At 49.9% G+C, this 15,369-nt stretch overlaps 1 protein-coding gene across 4 annotated transcripts in view; it reads left to right on the top strand.

Moving 5' to 3' along the window:
* DLGAP2 (DLG associated protein 2) overlaps window positions 1-15,369 on the top strand; it is a 594,688-nt gene that overhangs the window by 512,712 nt on the left and 66,607 nt on the right. For all 4 annotated transcript variants that reach the window (XM_053598123.1, XM_053598120.1, XM_053598122.1 and 1 more), the window contains one exon: window positions 7,967-9,036. In XM_053598123.1, coding sequence (XP_053454098.1) covers window positions 7,967-9,036 — 1,070 coding nt within the window. The remainder of the gene's footprint in view (window positions 1-7,966; window positions 9,037-15,369) is intronic.

Here is a 15,369-nt window from a genome sequence, read left to right as displayed (position 1 = left end):
AGAGAGGAGTGAGGACCTGTGTCAGGTGACAGAGGTGGCAGAGACTTCATAATGATGGCTCAGGCAGCATTCCCAAACACAGGGAACGTTGAGTAGCCCCAAGGAAGGCTGTGCCATGATGGACTCCACCACGCTTCCCCTGGATGGCTCCTGCTATCAAGACAAGGGCTAACTAGTATCCCCAAGGACATCAGGGTCTCACTTCTCCAGAAGATGAAGACTCCAAAGAAGCTGGCTGCCTGGGGTAGTGGGCTCTGGGCAGGTCTGGCCACGACCATTGGTGCCAACAGTTGTTTGGGGACCTTCATTTGCTGGGTTGGTGGTATCTATGGAGTTTGTGCTGGAGGCCAGGCCATGGTCAGAGCCCACCCACAGCTCCTGTGGGACATGGCGTCTGAGATCATTCAGCCCTGTGGCCACCAGCGGGCCTCTCACCCCATACACCTGGGCTTTCTCATCACTAAAGAGGGCAGGTCCCTTCCTAGGGTGGACACTGTGAGGACTCAAGGCGGCACTGGTCATGCAGCCTGTGACATGTGGGCAGTTAATGCAGGATGTTCTGTTCTGGCAAGAAGAAGAAAAATGAGCAAGTAGGATTAGGAAGTAGAAATCTCTTATTTTTAAATTGTCAAACTCTACATGCACCAAATGTGTCCCAAACAAATAAAAAAGGTTAATTAACAAACAGCCTTTTATTCTGTTTCAGAGTCTTATGTAAAGAAATATAATGTCAGAAATTTTGGAATGAAAATTAGGAAATAGTTCTACATGCTAAAAAGGACACAGCTTTATACTTAGGTTACAAATGTGTGTCTTTTCAGTGCTTTATCCATTTGTTCTTCCCAGCAGCCATGCAGACTGGAGACAGGTGGTTCTCAGGGGTCACAGCCCAGAAGGAGCAGTGGTGAGGGTCCTGGCTGGGCATATGGCAACAGGGGGCCTTGGTGGCATGGCCTCCCCTTGGGGACCTTGGAGCTCTTGTATATAAAATGGCTTAGGGAGTTGGCAGGGCCGGGGCAGGGCTGAGAGGTCTGGGGTCTCTAGCTGGGGTCATAGGCCAAGGGTTGCAGGCCAAGGGTCCCAGGCCAAGGGCTGCTCTCTGGTGGGCATCTGAGCATCCCTGCACCACCCACTCCTCCCCTAGATGAGAGCCAGAGATGCAGATCCCACTTCAGCTCCTCCATTCAGTGTTACGTCCCCACGGGGAAGTGCCCTGAGGGGACTATGGGACCTAAGCACAAAGGCAGAACTTAAGGGTCGCAGGTGCTCCTGGCACACTATCTGGGCCCAACAAATTTCACTTTCCTCTTTCTATATTTTAATATTCTCTAAGAAGAAAATGTTCTTTCAATTTTGGACTTGTGTTTTTCTGAGCAGCTCCCATGTTCCCAGTGTGTGGCTAACAACTACACCCACGTCTCCCTCCTTACATATCTGGCAGAGGTTAGAGCCGCATGGAAGTCAGCCCTGTGGCTAATGCCCAGGAGGGCTTGGGCTGTCCACTGTGCAGAGGCCAGCACCACTGCCATTCCCACCCTCTTTCTCTTGCTTCATATTCAGATATTTTCAAAATTTACCTTACTTGCTCATTCGTATTTGCAAAATCAAATGTCCCTTTCTGGAACATCAGTGAGTAAACAAGCAATACAGGATTGCTTTTTCTAATGTTCCTCGAAACATCCTTGTGCCAAATAAGTTTCTTTTTTGAAGAGTATTTTTGTATGGAATACCACAACTCCAATTACCAGGCCAAAGGCTAAAGGCATTTTTATGGCTTCTAAGATTTCACTAATTTATTTCCCAGAAGGTCACTCTAATTTATAAATGCCCTCAAGTAACAGAGTCATGCTTTACTGCATCCTAACCGTAACAGCACATTTTAATTTTTAATATACCCATTTGATTCAGAGAAATGTGCAAAACTATTTTTACTTCCCTTTACAATAGATTTATTAAAAACAGAGCTTTTACAAAATAGATAGAAAGGAGAGATTGATTTATACGAACACCCTCTTCTCTCATTTCTACTGACGTGAGTTGAAAGAGGTTCAGTTACACTCAAATGTTCAGAAACACTTCTAAGCAATCTAACTCACAAAGAGGATCTTTCTAGTATGGGAAACACGTCACACAAAACGCTGAGCGTGACTCCTCATGGGTGTTGGGAGTGTCCACCTGCCCAGCACTGCCAGGGCCCTCCTTCAACGGGATAGCACAAGTGACATGACGCGGAGTCATCCATCCGCCTGCCATAGTCAGACTCACTTCTCTACTCCCTCACATGGGAATTATTTCCAGACAAGCCATACAAATTCATGGGCCTTACCTATAGATTCCCCAAATAAGATATTCTCTCCCCCAAAGGAATTTTCCCTGTTTAAAAATGTTCAATTGATAGTCACTAATAACAAGGAAAAAGTAGATTAATGCCATTTTTATCACCAGCTTATTGGAAGAATATGTTTTTCCTAAAACTATACTGTGTACTGATGGCAGCAAACAGATTTGGGCTGCTTCTCAGTGGGCAGTGTGGGGTTTAAATTACAGTGTGTGCCAAGGGTTCTGTTCCCTCAAAATAATTTAATTTTCATAAAACTTCAAGGGAGGAAGTCATCAACAGTACCTTAAAAACTACTATGAATTGGGCAGTGCCTGTGGCTCAGTGAGTAGGGCGCTGGTCCTATATACCGAGGGTGGCGGGTTCAAACCTGGCCCCAGCCAAACTGCAACAAAAAAAATAGCTGGGTCTTGTGGCAGGTGCCTGTGGTCCCAGCTACTTGGGAGGCTGAGGCAAGAGAATCGCCTAAGCCCCAAAGCTGGAGGTTGCTGTGAGCTGTGACGCTATGGCACTCTACCGAGGGGGACAAAGTGAGACTCTGTCTCTAAAAAAAAAAAAAAAAAAAACTACTATGAATTAAATTTGTTTAACAAATAATTCTCAAAAGACATTTGTTTTAAAGCAAACTTTGCTCAGTTCTGGCATATGCATCTGAGAGTCCTTGGAAGGTTATAAATTTTTGTCAAAACAAAAATATGAGATAATCACCCAAAATATGTAAAAGATAAGAGGAAAAGATTGGTTGATTTAAATTAAGGAGGCTCTAATTTATATCAAAAGAAACTGAGGGAGAAAGAGGTTTGAGAAACAACTATAATTACTTTTGTGATGCTAAAGGTATATTTTACAAAGCAAATTTTCTAATAAAGTAAGTTATGAACTTTTGGCCTCTGGAATAATGAGATTAGGTTTACAACTGACAGCAGTTTTCTTTGTGCTTCGAAAGTCATTGTTTTTGAATGTTACAATAGGATTCTGTTTAAAAGCTGTTTATTTATTCCATAAATAAGAGGTCTTTGGGTAATTAAGTGCTATTAAGTTGCAAATGTTCCCACCATAATGCTTAATCGAAAATGTAATGAAATTCTGAAAAGAGTTGAAGAGTTGAGCCCCTGAGTTTAGGATCCCAAAACTCCTTATGTTCACATGATACCATCAAGAGACAACTCTGTGCTGTTTTTCTTTTAGATTAGAACTTCAATATATGTGGGATCAGAGGGGATTTTTTTAAAACTACTTGTACAACTTACAAGTTATCAATCATAGTGTTGAGCCTGCCAGTCACAGAGCTGAGGTAACCACACATGGTGACCAGACCGCACATGTGACCCAGGGCAAATGAGAGACTTCGCAAAAGCACAGGTGTGAGCTGAGATGGAAATGTGAGGAACGAAATCTTCCCCCTGGGCAGTTCACCCTCCAAGGTGGCCATTTGATTCTGTGTCCCAGAGTCCAGTTTTTCTCCCAAGTATTTGTTTTATTAAACTCCTGCAAACAAAAGGCTGATTCCAGGGTTGACCTCAGTGAGGCTCTTTAGGAACCGAGTGGACACTGTGGGGACTGGGCTGCAGCTGTAGCCACTGGATCCCAGGCCTGGACAGCCCTGCAGCAACTAAAGTGATGGTGTTGCTGCTGTCAGACTGACACTCTCTGGCTGTCTGGATTTCAGCTCCCCAGGAACAAGGCTGCAATCCATCCCCTCCGTCACCCAAAAGCATGGATAGCAGTTGCCTGGCCACAGCCTGAGCCAGACCAGGAGCCCTGAATGGACAGCAGAGTGCCAAGGACACATGAGCTCAATTCAGTATGTGGTCAGGTGGGCATCCTAGCTTCTAGTGTAGTTGGAAGGCTATGTGATGCATTTGGTTTTACAGAAAATGGTGAGTTTAGGGTTATTTCCAAAGCATAATTCATATGCTATTCCCCAATGTATGGTTTTAAGAGATAACATTTTTATCCACTTCAACACGATGGTGACAGTGTTGCAGACGTGGGGAGTCCTCAGAGTCTTCCAGGGACCTGCAAGGCATTGGCAGTTGAAGGAGCTGCCCTCTCCCTGCCCTCCATGGGCTGAGCTTGGACAACAGCTGCAGCAGTGGAGTTCAGCTTTCACCTCGCCATGGGATGGACTCTGCTACTCCGCAGGGTCTGAGCCCAAGAGGCTGTTGTCTCTGCCGGAATGTGACAGTGTGACATGGGCATACCTTGTCCCCAGTTCATCATTAAAGGAATTAAACAGTTTGTGAGAATTAACTCAGGGCAGGGGAACAAGCACCTTGGGACTGGGAGCAGGTGGAGACATACTGAGTTCTCCATGAAACAGAGGTTGACAGAACAGCATAAACTGAAGTCAGGGCACTTTGGTTGTAGCTGAAGCCTGGGCTCTGTGAGCTGCTGTAACTTGGGGATGTGCCTTCTTCAGAACATGACATGTCCTCTGTGAGAAGTGGGTGATAACTCTGACCGCCTCCTGGGGCTGTGAGAGCCGCGTAGATGGCAGGGAACAGGCGCCGTGTCTTCTAATGCATCTCCTTCGTGACTGGGAGCTGATGTCTTACTCATTCAGGTCAGATTAGCCCCGAGAGGCAGACACAGAAAACATCTGAGTTTCCAGTGTCTCGAGAGAGACCTTTTCTTTTTTGGTTCTGTGAGCTGGAACGCAGCCTCTCTCCGGAAGCATTGAGGGCCTAACTGAGGAACCTTGGGCTTCTGCTGCTGTGTGGGTGAATTCCCCAGGAGGGGCCCGGACTTCTGCCCTCCAAGAACAGCCCGGACCCTAGCTGTAGTTGGAAGTTCTTAATCTGAGTGGGGAGGATTGGCAGAGGGGCCCCCCAGGTGACACCTGGGCCACCACGCACTGTGCTGTCCCCTCTCTGTGCATGTCAGCTGTGCTGACAAGTTTTATTCCTACGCTCACAACATGCTTTTTAGAATGAGTAGGCCCACAGGCTCATAAATCCAACAGTAAAACTTGCATTCACAGTCTACTTTGAATTTGGGAAGACAGTTGTATGTTAACGAATAATGACTATAATTGCTGTTTTTCTCTTGCTTAATAACAAAAATGGTGCCATGAATAGCTGGAAATTAGGAAGCTAAGATGCCTTCTGCATTGTGTGTTTGTTACCTCATTTTCACAAGGAGAGATTAACAGCCCCTAAGTATTTATTATATGTTGTACAGAAGTATTAGAATAATCTAGTGCAAGTGTTCATTATACTTTTATTGTTTCCATTATTTACAGGACGTTCTCATCTTGTTTGTGGAAGATGGATACATTTCCATGTGTATATCAAGAAATTCAATCCTGTGCAATGGAAATGGGAATGTCTTAGCAACATGTTACATAATCAAATTTAATTTATTTCCACTAAATTTTTATCTCTTACCCTGTACTTTTAAGTAGCCACATTCATAATGTAACTTCTGGGCTAAACATTAGGCAGAAATAGGATACGTGAGTGGAACAACAACAGGCTTGTTTTTAATGTGGAGGGAGATTAGAATTGTGTTAAATTACATGTTAATGGAAAAACAAAGCAGAAGGTAATAGCAAGACACCTTTCTGCTGTTGTAAAGTTTGGATGACACAGCCTAGTTTTGCTATTTATCAGTTGAATGTTGAATTTCCTTTGAAAACTTGCTTTTAATTATATTAAAATGTAACATAATATAAATACCCTCCCTAATATATTAAGGTGCCTTAATATAATTGGGGAGGGCAGGTGCTGAGCGCTGTGGAGCAGCCCCTTGTGCAAGACAGGCTGGCCTGAGAGAAGGTAGTGCCCGTGCTGCTCTCTGAAGCTAAGGGACCGGCTTCCTCAAAGTGGGGACTGTTTGCTGGGAGTAGATGGGGGAGAGGGGCCTCGCTGTCCTCAGCATGAGAAATCCTCTAGGATTCCTCCTTCGCCGTGGGTCCCTTCTGCCCTACTAAGTCTGGCCTCTGACTTCTCAGAAATCCATGAACTTGTATTCCTTCCTTTTGCATGTCCCCGTCCAAGCTGGTCCAGACAGGCAACAATCCTGGTTCTGGACACAGGGCACCTTTTGAGTCCACACCTTGGTGTTCTCTAGTCACACAGTGCTGGCAGGGGTGACATTCTCCTCACACTGGTTACCTGGAGAGCTGGGCTTAGATGGAACGAGAAAAGCTCTTAGCTTCCTTCCCCTGCTGTCCATATGAATATTGTTTGGGGGTCCAAGTGGGTGGTCCTGTGAGCTCTACATATAACTGGCATGTCTCAGCTCAGGTGATGCAGGAGCTATGGCCAGCAATGAGCCCACTGAGCTAAACCCAGGGATGGAGGTGGCCCAGGGAAGGGGTGTTGGATGCCCCTGGGGGGCTGGTCCTTCCGTCGTGATGGGATGGTGATATAGCTCTCTGATGGGGGCCACCTTTGTCCTGTCTAGGTCTCCAGCCTCATGGGCCACACACGTAGAGCCAAGGCCTGCACAGCTGGTCTGGGAATTAACCAGGGTGGGGGTGGAGGGGGAGGAAGCACTCACACACGGACTTATGGCAGATGACACAGGCAGGGGACTTATCTCCAGGTGGGGGTGTATGCTCGGTGACACAGGCAGGGGACTCACCTCCAGGTGGGAGTGCGTGGTCTGGGCCTGGGACTGTTCAGGTATGGTACAGGGCCATCACAGGGCAAGCCAGCCCTGCCCTGGGCCAGCTGTCCTGGAGGCAGCCTGGAGTCACAGGTGAGTCAGTGGCCTGCAGGTGAGGCCTTCCCTGGCTGGAGAGTATTCAAAGTGGGACAGTACCGCAGCCAGGTTTGGGTGGGTGCAGGGGACTGAGGGAGCAAAGGAACAGAGTTGAGGCAACTGTAACAGTCCTGGGAAGGACTCTGAGCCAGGCAGGAGCCCTAGGAGGAAGTGCGTGGTGCAAGGTGTGAAGGGTCAGCCCTAGGACAGGCTGGGGGTAGGAGGAGGAAGCTGGGGAGCAGGAGTAGACCGGAGAAGCAGGCAGAGAAGGGGAGAAGGCTAGGACCCTCCTGCTCCTCAGGCGGCCAGGCCTCTCTGGGAAGAGACAGAGACAGGAGGGGTCTGCCACCTCCCTGGCTCAGTCACCATGAAGCAGGTGGAGCCATGTGGTGGCCACAGCTTCCATCACCCTGCAAGTTGGGGCAGCTCGTCCAAGGCCAGAGGCAGGGCCCCAAGAGGATAGGAAGGCCCCAGGGGACATGGCCTTTGCACTTATGGAAGGAAGCAGCAGACACTTCCCCACACACAGGGTGGTGAGAGCAACGGTCACTCTCTGCCAGGAGGATGTGTGACTGAGATGTTAGTGGCCTAATGACTAATTCCATATCAGGTGTTTTCAAACTTCTTAAGCTGAACCAAAAAACTCACTCTAAGTGAAATGTGACAGGTTTTTCTCCCACCTGACTTATCAGGTGAACATTTGTTGGTGTAGGAAGTCACAGGGAATGTCCTACGGGGAGAGGGGCAACAACGGGACACAAAAGGGTGACTGCCATTCTGAACGTCCAGACTGAAGTGGACCCCGACTGTTGGAATATAGCGCGCCCAGCCCGCGGCAGACGCTGTACTTTTCTAGCAGGAGGGGCTGCGCCCAGGTCCCCCTGGGTGTTAAAAGCCGTCTCTGTGTTTTGTCCACAGACCCGCAGTACTCATGGCCGCCCGCGCAGCACTTCAATGAGGAGAGGTACTCGCCCGCGCCCCGGAGCATGAAAGGGCTGTCCGGAAGCCGCAACCCGCCGCAGCTGTGTCCGGGCCACACGTGTGGCCTGGCGGGCCCCGAGGACTGTGACCACGCGCTGGAGCACATGCACCATGTGCAGGAGGCCCGGCAGCCCTACCTGCTCAGCCCGGCCGACAGCTGCCCCGGGGACCACCACCGCTGCTCGCCGCGCAGCTCCGTGCACTCCGAGTGCGTGATGCTGCCCATGGCGCTGGGCGACCACGTGTCCAGCAGCACCTTCCCCCGGATGCACTACAGCTCGCACCACGACGCCAGGGACGACTGCGCTATGGCCCACGCAGGCGCCAAGATCAACCGCATCCCCGCCAACCTGCGGGACCAGTTCGAGAAGCAGCTGCCGCTGCACAGGGACGGGTTCCACACTCTGCAGTACCAGCGCACGTCCACAGCAGCCGAGCAGCGCAGCGAGAGCCCCGGGAGGATACGGCACCTGGTCCACTCCGTGCAGAAGCTCTTCACCAAGTCGCACTCCCTGGAGGGCTCCTCCAAGGGCAACGCCAACGGGACCAAGGGGGACAGCAGGGCGGAAGACCACCACCACGGCCACCACGCCAAGCAAGGCAAGCGGAGCAAGAGCCGGGAGCGCAAGCCGGAGAGCAGGCACAGGTCGGGTGGGAGCAGCTGGTGGAGCTCGGACGACAACCTGGACAGCGACAGCACCTACCGCACGCCCAGCATGGCCAACAGGCACCTGATGGACCCGCTGGCCCACTGCTACTCGGACACGCTACAGAGCCCCTTCGGGGACCTCTCCCTCAAGACCTCCAAGAGCAACAGCGACGTCAAGTGCTCAGCCTGCGAGGGCCTGGCCTTGACCCCCGACTCCAAGTACATGAAGCGCAGCTCCTGGTCGACGCTCACGGTGAGCCAGGCCAAGGAGGCATACCGCAAGAGCTCGCTCAACCTGGACAAGCCGCTGGGCCACCCGGACCTCAAGCCGCCTCTGCGGTCCTGCCACTACCTCCAGGTAAGGCCTCGGCACGCCTCCCAGCCTGGGGGGGCAGCCGCAGAACTGGACATGGGTGTGTTCAGTGGGCCGCACCAGGCTGATAAACGTGCTTTACCTGACGTGTCTTCTGTGGTGGGGACACTTAAAATCTGCTCTCTCAGCCACTTCCAGGCACAGTAACTCACTGACCGTAGTCACTGTGAGGCAGAGTAGCCTCCTGAGCCTGCACCTCCTGCCCCTCCTTCCTGTCCCCATGGGTTCGACTCTTTCAGATTTCACACGTGAGTGCAAACATGGAAGGTGTGCCTTCCTGAGCCTGGCTTGCTTCACTTTGCAGTGTCCTCCAGTTCATCCATGTTGTTGCAAAGGGCAATGTTTTCTTCTTTCTAAGGCAGTGTCCAGTTGTATGTAACTACAGTCCCCAACCACCAGGCCTGTCCAAACCACAGAGCTATGTCCACCCCCTGTCACCCTTTGGCCCCATCCATGAAAAAATCGTCTTCCCTGAGACTAAGGAATGGGTTGCCCTGGAGGAAGTGCTGGGGGGGGGGGGCAATGGCATGAAGCTTCCTCTGAAGTTATGGCCACTCCCCATCACTGGCTGCACAGGCTGAGCCCCCTTAAACCCCCCAGTCCCTGGGAAAATTGTCTTCCTTGAAACCAGTCCCTGGTGCCAAAGTGGCTGGGGCCCATTGGTACATATGAAGCCCATTTTCTTTGTTCATTTTTCCACTGATGGACACTCGAGCTGATTCCAATTCCTGGCCTTGTGAACACAGCCGTGGGATCTTAACACAGTGTCAATGGGACCATCGTGTGCCCCTAGGCTGCTCCAGGAGGCCTGCACCCAGTTCCCAGTTGGCCCCCAAACTCAGCACAGCAGGCTGCTCCTCAGGCAGCTGAGACTGAGCATTTAGCCACAGCAACAGACACGTATTAACCCTGTTAAAGTTTTTTCATCAAAAGTTGATGGTTTGACCCAGGGGCCCTGGGCTTACAACTTTGCACATTCACAGCCCACACCTGAGAGTGGCAACATTAAGCCTGTAATACTCTGGTTGGGGAAAATGCTTCTGTTTCTCTGGGATGTGGATGGAGTGAATTTACCAAAGGCAAAAACAAATTACATACAATGGCTTGTCACTAAAGCTACTGTGGATCCTCCATCATGTCTCGTTCCGTCCATCTCAGAGTCACTTACGCACCAGATGAGCCAGGTGAGCGCCAGCCCCTGGGGAGTCCTGCCACCTCCCGGAGCCTCTGCACTTCCCTCTGTCACCCGACAGTGCCCCATGTATGACACACGTCATACACATATGGCTCACAGATCCCTTCCACCAGCCCATGAGGGGCCATGGCCAGCTGAGTCCCAGGTGGTCAGTAGATGTGGCTGATGAGTCTGGGCTGGCCAGTGCTCTGAGCAGCATGACGGCTGCCCTGCACATTCGTTGTCTTGAGACATAGTGGTTCTGTCATGAGAGGAAATGCTAACCAAGTTGCTTTTATAGACTTCTTTATTCAGAGACAAACTGGTAGTTGGATAAAATATTGCTTTTGTAACAATGGACAAGGCTTAAATATTGCTTGGAGTAGAAAACCACAATATTAATAAAATCCAGGGTGGCACCTGTGGCTCAGTGAGTGGGCACTGACCCCATATACCAAGGGTGGTGGGTTCAAACCCAGCCCTGGCCAAACTGCAACAAAAGCTGGGCGCTGTGGCGGGTGCCTGTGGTCCCAGCTACTGGGGAGGCTGAGGCAAGAGAATTGCCTAAGCCCAGGAGCTGGAGGTTGCTGTGAGCTGTGATGGTACAGCACTCTACCAAGGGCAATAAAGTGAGACTCTGTCTCTACAAAAAAAATAAATAAATAAAATCCAAATATAAAAATGTTCATCTCTACTCATCTGAAGGAATGTGGTCAGATAACTGGGCTCCCCCTTTGATCTCTTCCCTGTTGCACGAGCTGCACTCTCTTGTTTTTTCTGTGTAGCCTGGGGAACCACTAATTCCGTGTTCCCTGGATACCCCGGGTGATGCTACAGTCATGGCGTTTTGCCCTGGGCCACCTGACTCCAGAATAGGCCTCTCTGGACCTGCATCCCTTTCATGTCCGCCCCCCACACACACAAATCTGCCTTCTCTGAAAGTTCTTCTGTCCAGTCTTTCCCACTGAACATTCTTTCTCTCCTCTCCATCAGCCATTTTAATCTTTTTAACTATGGGAAATGCCAATCTTACATGAAGTGTGATGTCATGAGCCCCACACATCTGTTTCCCACTGTCAAACTCAGCCAGTCCCTGGCCTGCCCCATTTCCCCTGCACCTGCCACACCTCGCACCCCTGGGCTGGGTAGAACCAAATCCACACGTCCTTTAGTTGCTGCTGCACATATTTCTGTGCTTATCTGTTAAGATCCACACCGAAGGACAAGGACTCTCTCTTCTGAAACAAAGCCATAACATATGTAAAAAAAAAAAATTCCTCTTCGTTTTCAAACACCCATTTAGTCCATATTCAAACTTTCCTGATGGCTCGTGGGTTCTTCTGACAGTTTGTTTGAATCAGGATCCAGAAGGGGCCTCCGTGGCCACTGGCCCACCTGCTTCTCAGGCCTCTGTGCTCTATAGGTCTCTCCTCTGTCTCGTCTCTCTCTTCCTCCTCCTTGGATTTTGTTTATTTGGGGCCAGGTCCTTGGTCAAATGGCTCTCTGCAGCCTGGGCTCCGTCTCGTGCTGTGTCCACATGTCTCTGGGCCCATGTCTGTGCATGTCCGTGGTCAGCAGCCCCCTCCAGACTCCCTGCTTGCAGCCCCTCCCTGATGGTAACTGAGCATCTCGGAGTCCATCAGATGTATTTCTTGGGGAGCCTGTGGCATCCTTGGGAGCAGAAACCATGACACTCTCCTTCCTCTTTTCTGGGGTCCCCCCTGTGCCCCAGGTGGGAGCGCTGGCAGGGCAAGTGCCAGTACAGGTGAAACTGCGTCAGGCAGGTGTCAACCCAGCAAAACACATTTTCCAGGCTTCAAAACTTTGTGCCTTTTCAGAGCTACAGGTTGAAGAGACAGAGGAGAGAAGAAATCAGGGGCTGTGCCCCCACACCACACCCCTGCCCAGCGCGGAGCTCCTCAAATATTAGGGATGGACTGTGGTCCTGGAAGCTCTGGTTAAGTGCAGCACCTGCTCAGCCACTAGCCTCTTTTCTGTGTCCACTCGGATACTGTGTCCTCAGGGACTGGCTTGGCCGGAAAGCCCTGCCCAGGGACAGGGTACTTGGAGTACAGCCTGCAGAGAAGAGGGCACCTCCTCTTCCAGACATGGCCCAGTGGCCCCTCTCCCCTCCTCACTGTGCCCTGGTGGCTCCACTGGATCTCAAGGAGAAGACTTATGAAGGACAGGGCAGTTCACATGTGTCTCCTCAGGCTGTTTTTGTCCTAGGATTTCCTTAGCTGACATCCTGAATTTCCAAAGACAGTGCCCTGGATCCCTGCTAATTGCATCACACTTTCTGGAGGGAGGCTCATGGGTCCTCATAAGCCAGATTTTATTCCACAGCCAGAACAGAAGGGAATTGGAGGAATTGGAGGGATTTGTCTCAGGGGCCACTGTAGGAATGAGAAAGGAGAAATAAAGCTTTCTTCACTTTTCACCAAAACCTAGAGAGATTTGCAGCTAAACCAAAGGATTACTTTTTATTTTCACCTTTGGTTTAAAGCGTTTTTCTTTTTTTCTGTTTTTAAATAGGTCCAAACAGATGATAAATAAGATCGAAAGAAGGGCAGCACCTGCGGTTCAGTGGGTAGGGCGCCGGCTCCACATACCGAGGGTGGCGGGTTCGAACCCAGCCCCGGCCAAACTGCAACAAAAAATAGCTGGCCGTTGTGGTGGGCGCCTGTAGTCCCAGCTACTCGGGAGGCTGAGGCAGGAGAATCACCTAAGCCCAGGAGCTGGAGATTGCTGTGAGCTGTGACACCACACAGCACTCTACCGAAGGCAGCAAAGTAAAACTCTAAAACTCTGTCTCTTAAAAAAAAAAAAAAAGGATTGAAAGGAAGCTGGCTCATGTTTCTCCTTCACCAAGCTCTTGTTTTCGTATTTTCTGCATCAGCAGACAAAGCACCAAACTTTTAATGAAAGTTGTGAGAGTGGGCAGGTAATTCACCAGCGCTCAGCCTGGCACAAATGGCTGTCACACAGGACCGGAAGTTCTGGGACACGTGGAGAGGGGAGCCCATGCACCTTCTCACCTCCACCCCAGGTGCTCCTGGTCTGTCCGTCTCCTGGCATCCTCCTGGAGGTCAAGCCCCTGTGGTGGTCCTCACGGCCTCAGCTCACCCCTTCCCGGTAAAAAGCCCACAATGCCACACTTTTGATCCGTCGTTTTGTTCACTGTTCTGCTGTGTTCACATGCAGGAGCTAGTCTGTTTTCCACATGTGAAGCTTGTCCATTTTGACAATTCCAGAGCAGAAGCAGGAAAAGAACAGAGAAGGGAAAGCAGATTTCAAAACTGCCCCCACATTCCTTCCTGCAGCTAGTTACCCACATCTGGACACTGGCGACATCTCTGTCCCCATCAAGGAGGGCTGCAGACTGCCTGTGTAGTCTGCAAAGTCTGTGACGTTTCCAGTTATGTACAAAAATACATCTTACGAATTCCATTTTCCCCCGTTATATTTATTCAAGAAGTTATGTGCTGTGGTGTAACTTAAAAATGTCACCCACCCTTTACAAAATGCGGCCAGACTCCCTAGGGTTGGTTTCTATGAGAAGCATTTAAAAGGGCTATGGGAGGGCACAGGGCCAGCCCCCTGTTTCCGTGGGGTCGGGAATTAAAGCGGAACCTTAATGCTGGGTTGGGGGTGTGCCAGGCCCTTGGACCGAGCTGGCTGTCCTAATGCATGCCCACCGGGTACTGATCACAGACCCTGCACCCTCCTCTGCGTGGCCCCCACACTCTCCCCTTTGGTGTGTGTCAGTCTGGTCAGTTCCTGATCCGGCTCCCAGAAGCCCATCCTGGCCTGGCCCTGCATCACTGGGCCCAGGATCTCTCTCACTCCCTCCTGGAGCTGAGGCTGGTTGAAGCTGCTCTGAGGTCTCATGCCCTGTGGTGGGAGTTGAGGTTACTCTTCCAAATTATAATACTATTTTTTTAATTAAGTCATAGCTGTGTACATTAATGCAATCATGGGGCACCGTACACTGGTTTTATATACAATTGGACATATTTTCATCACACTGGTTAACATAGCCTTCCAAGTTAGAATACTTCTAAGCACACAGGTGCAAACTTGCTTGACTTCAAGTGCAGTAATACCAAAGAGTGACTCTTAGGAAGAAAGAAAGAGACACAGAGAGAGGGAGAGACAGAAAGAAAGAGATGGAGATAATGAAGCAAAGGGAAGGAAAAGAATTTTAGCCAAGAAAAATGGAATTGAAAGTCAGTGAACCTGAAATGGGCACTCACAGGTCACTGATGATCCATTCTGAAAGTTGTCCCTCCCGGTGTGTCTCTTATGATCCACCATGTCCGTGGAAATAGAACAAACACTCAGGCTATAGCCTGGAAAAATGGCCTTTCTGTTTGGCCTCATTATGCTGCTGCTCAGAACTCCTCGGGGTGGGTGAGGAGGCCACTGTCACCTTCCCCAGCTGCCCTGCCCTGGCCCTGTGTCCGTCTACACCAGCCTTCCTGGGCTGGAGGCTGCAGACCCCACCTGCCATCCTCAGGGCTCTGGCCCCAGGACCACCTGTCTGGCAGGTGCCTGGCTCAGCTCAGAGTACCTTCCTATGGGACAGGATGGCTTTGCAGATCCCAAGAGATTGTCCTGAGTGTCTTCCTGTGAACTTCCCAGGCCCCTCCCGTTTATGACACAACCATGCAATTGTTCAAACAGCTTCCCTGTCCATACATTGGCTCTTAAAATTATCAAACTGAAGGTCCCATTTGAACTGACATCTCACAGTGTCTCTTGACTATTCTAAAGTGAAACTCATAGACAACCTACCTCTGTACACATTAGTTTGAAAAAGGAAAATAAAATGTGTGTGTGTGTGTGTATAAGATACTTGAACTCTAATGGAGAAATAAAAGGAAAGTAACTTTTAAATACACACCTTTTTAATATAAAAAATGTTCAGCCACAACAACAAATATGTACAGAATGAAGTGTTGATGTGCTTGTTTCTGGTGGAGAAAGACCACAAATTAGAAAGCTGTGAATTTGGTGATTGACAACCAAATATGAGCCTGGTGGGGCTTCTGCAAATGGTAAATGGTTCCCAGTAACATGCAGACAGAACAAAGTTCTCTCTTCCCTTAATTTACTTGGGAAATTATTCCTGAAATCATTTT

Source organism: Nycticebus coucang, chromosome 7 (genome assembly GCF_027406575.1).
Source record: "Nycticebus coucang isolate mNycCou1 chromosome 7, mNycCou1.pri, whole genome shotgun sequence".
In the NCBI taxonomy this organism is placed as follows: domain Eukaryota; kingdom Metazoa; phylum Chordata; class Mammalia; order Primates; family Lorisidae; genus Nycticebus; species Nycticebus coucang.
The sequence above is the reverse complement of the archived record's forward strand: the minus strand, read 5'-3'. Positions and strand labels throughout refer to the sequence as shown.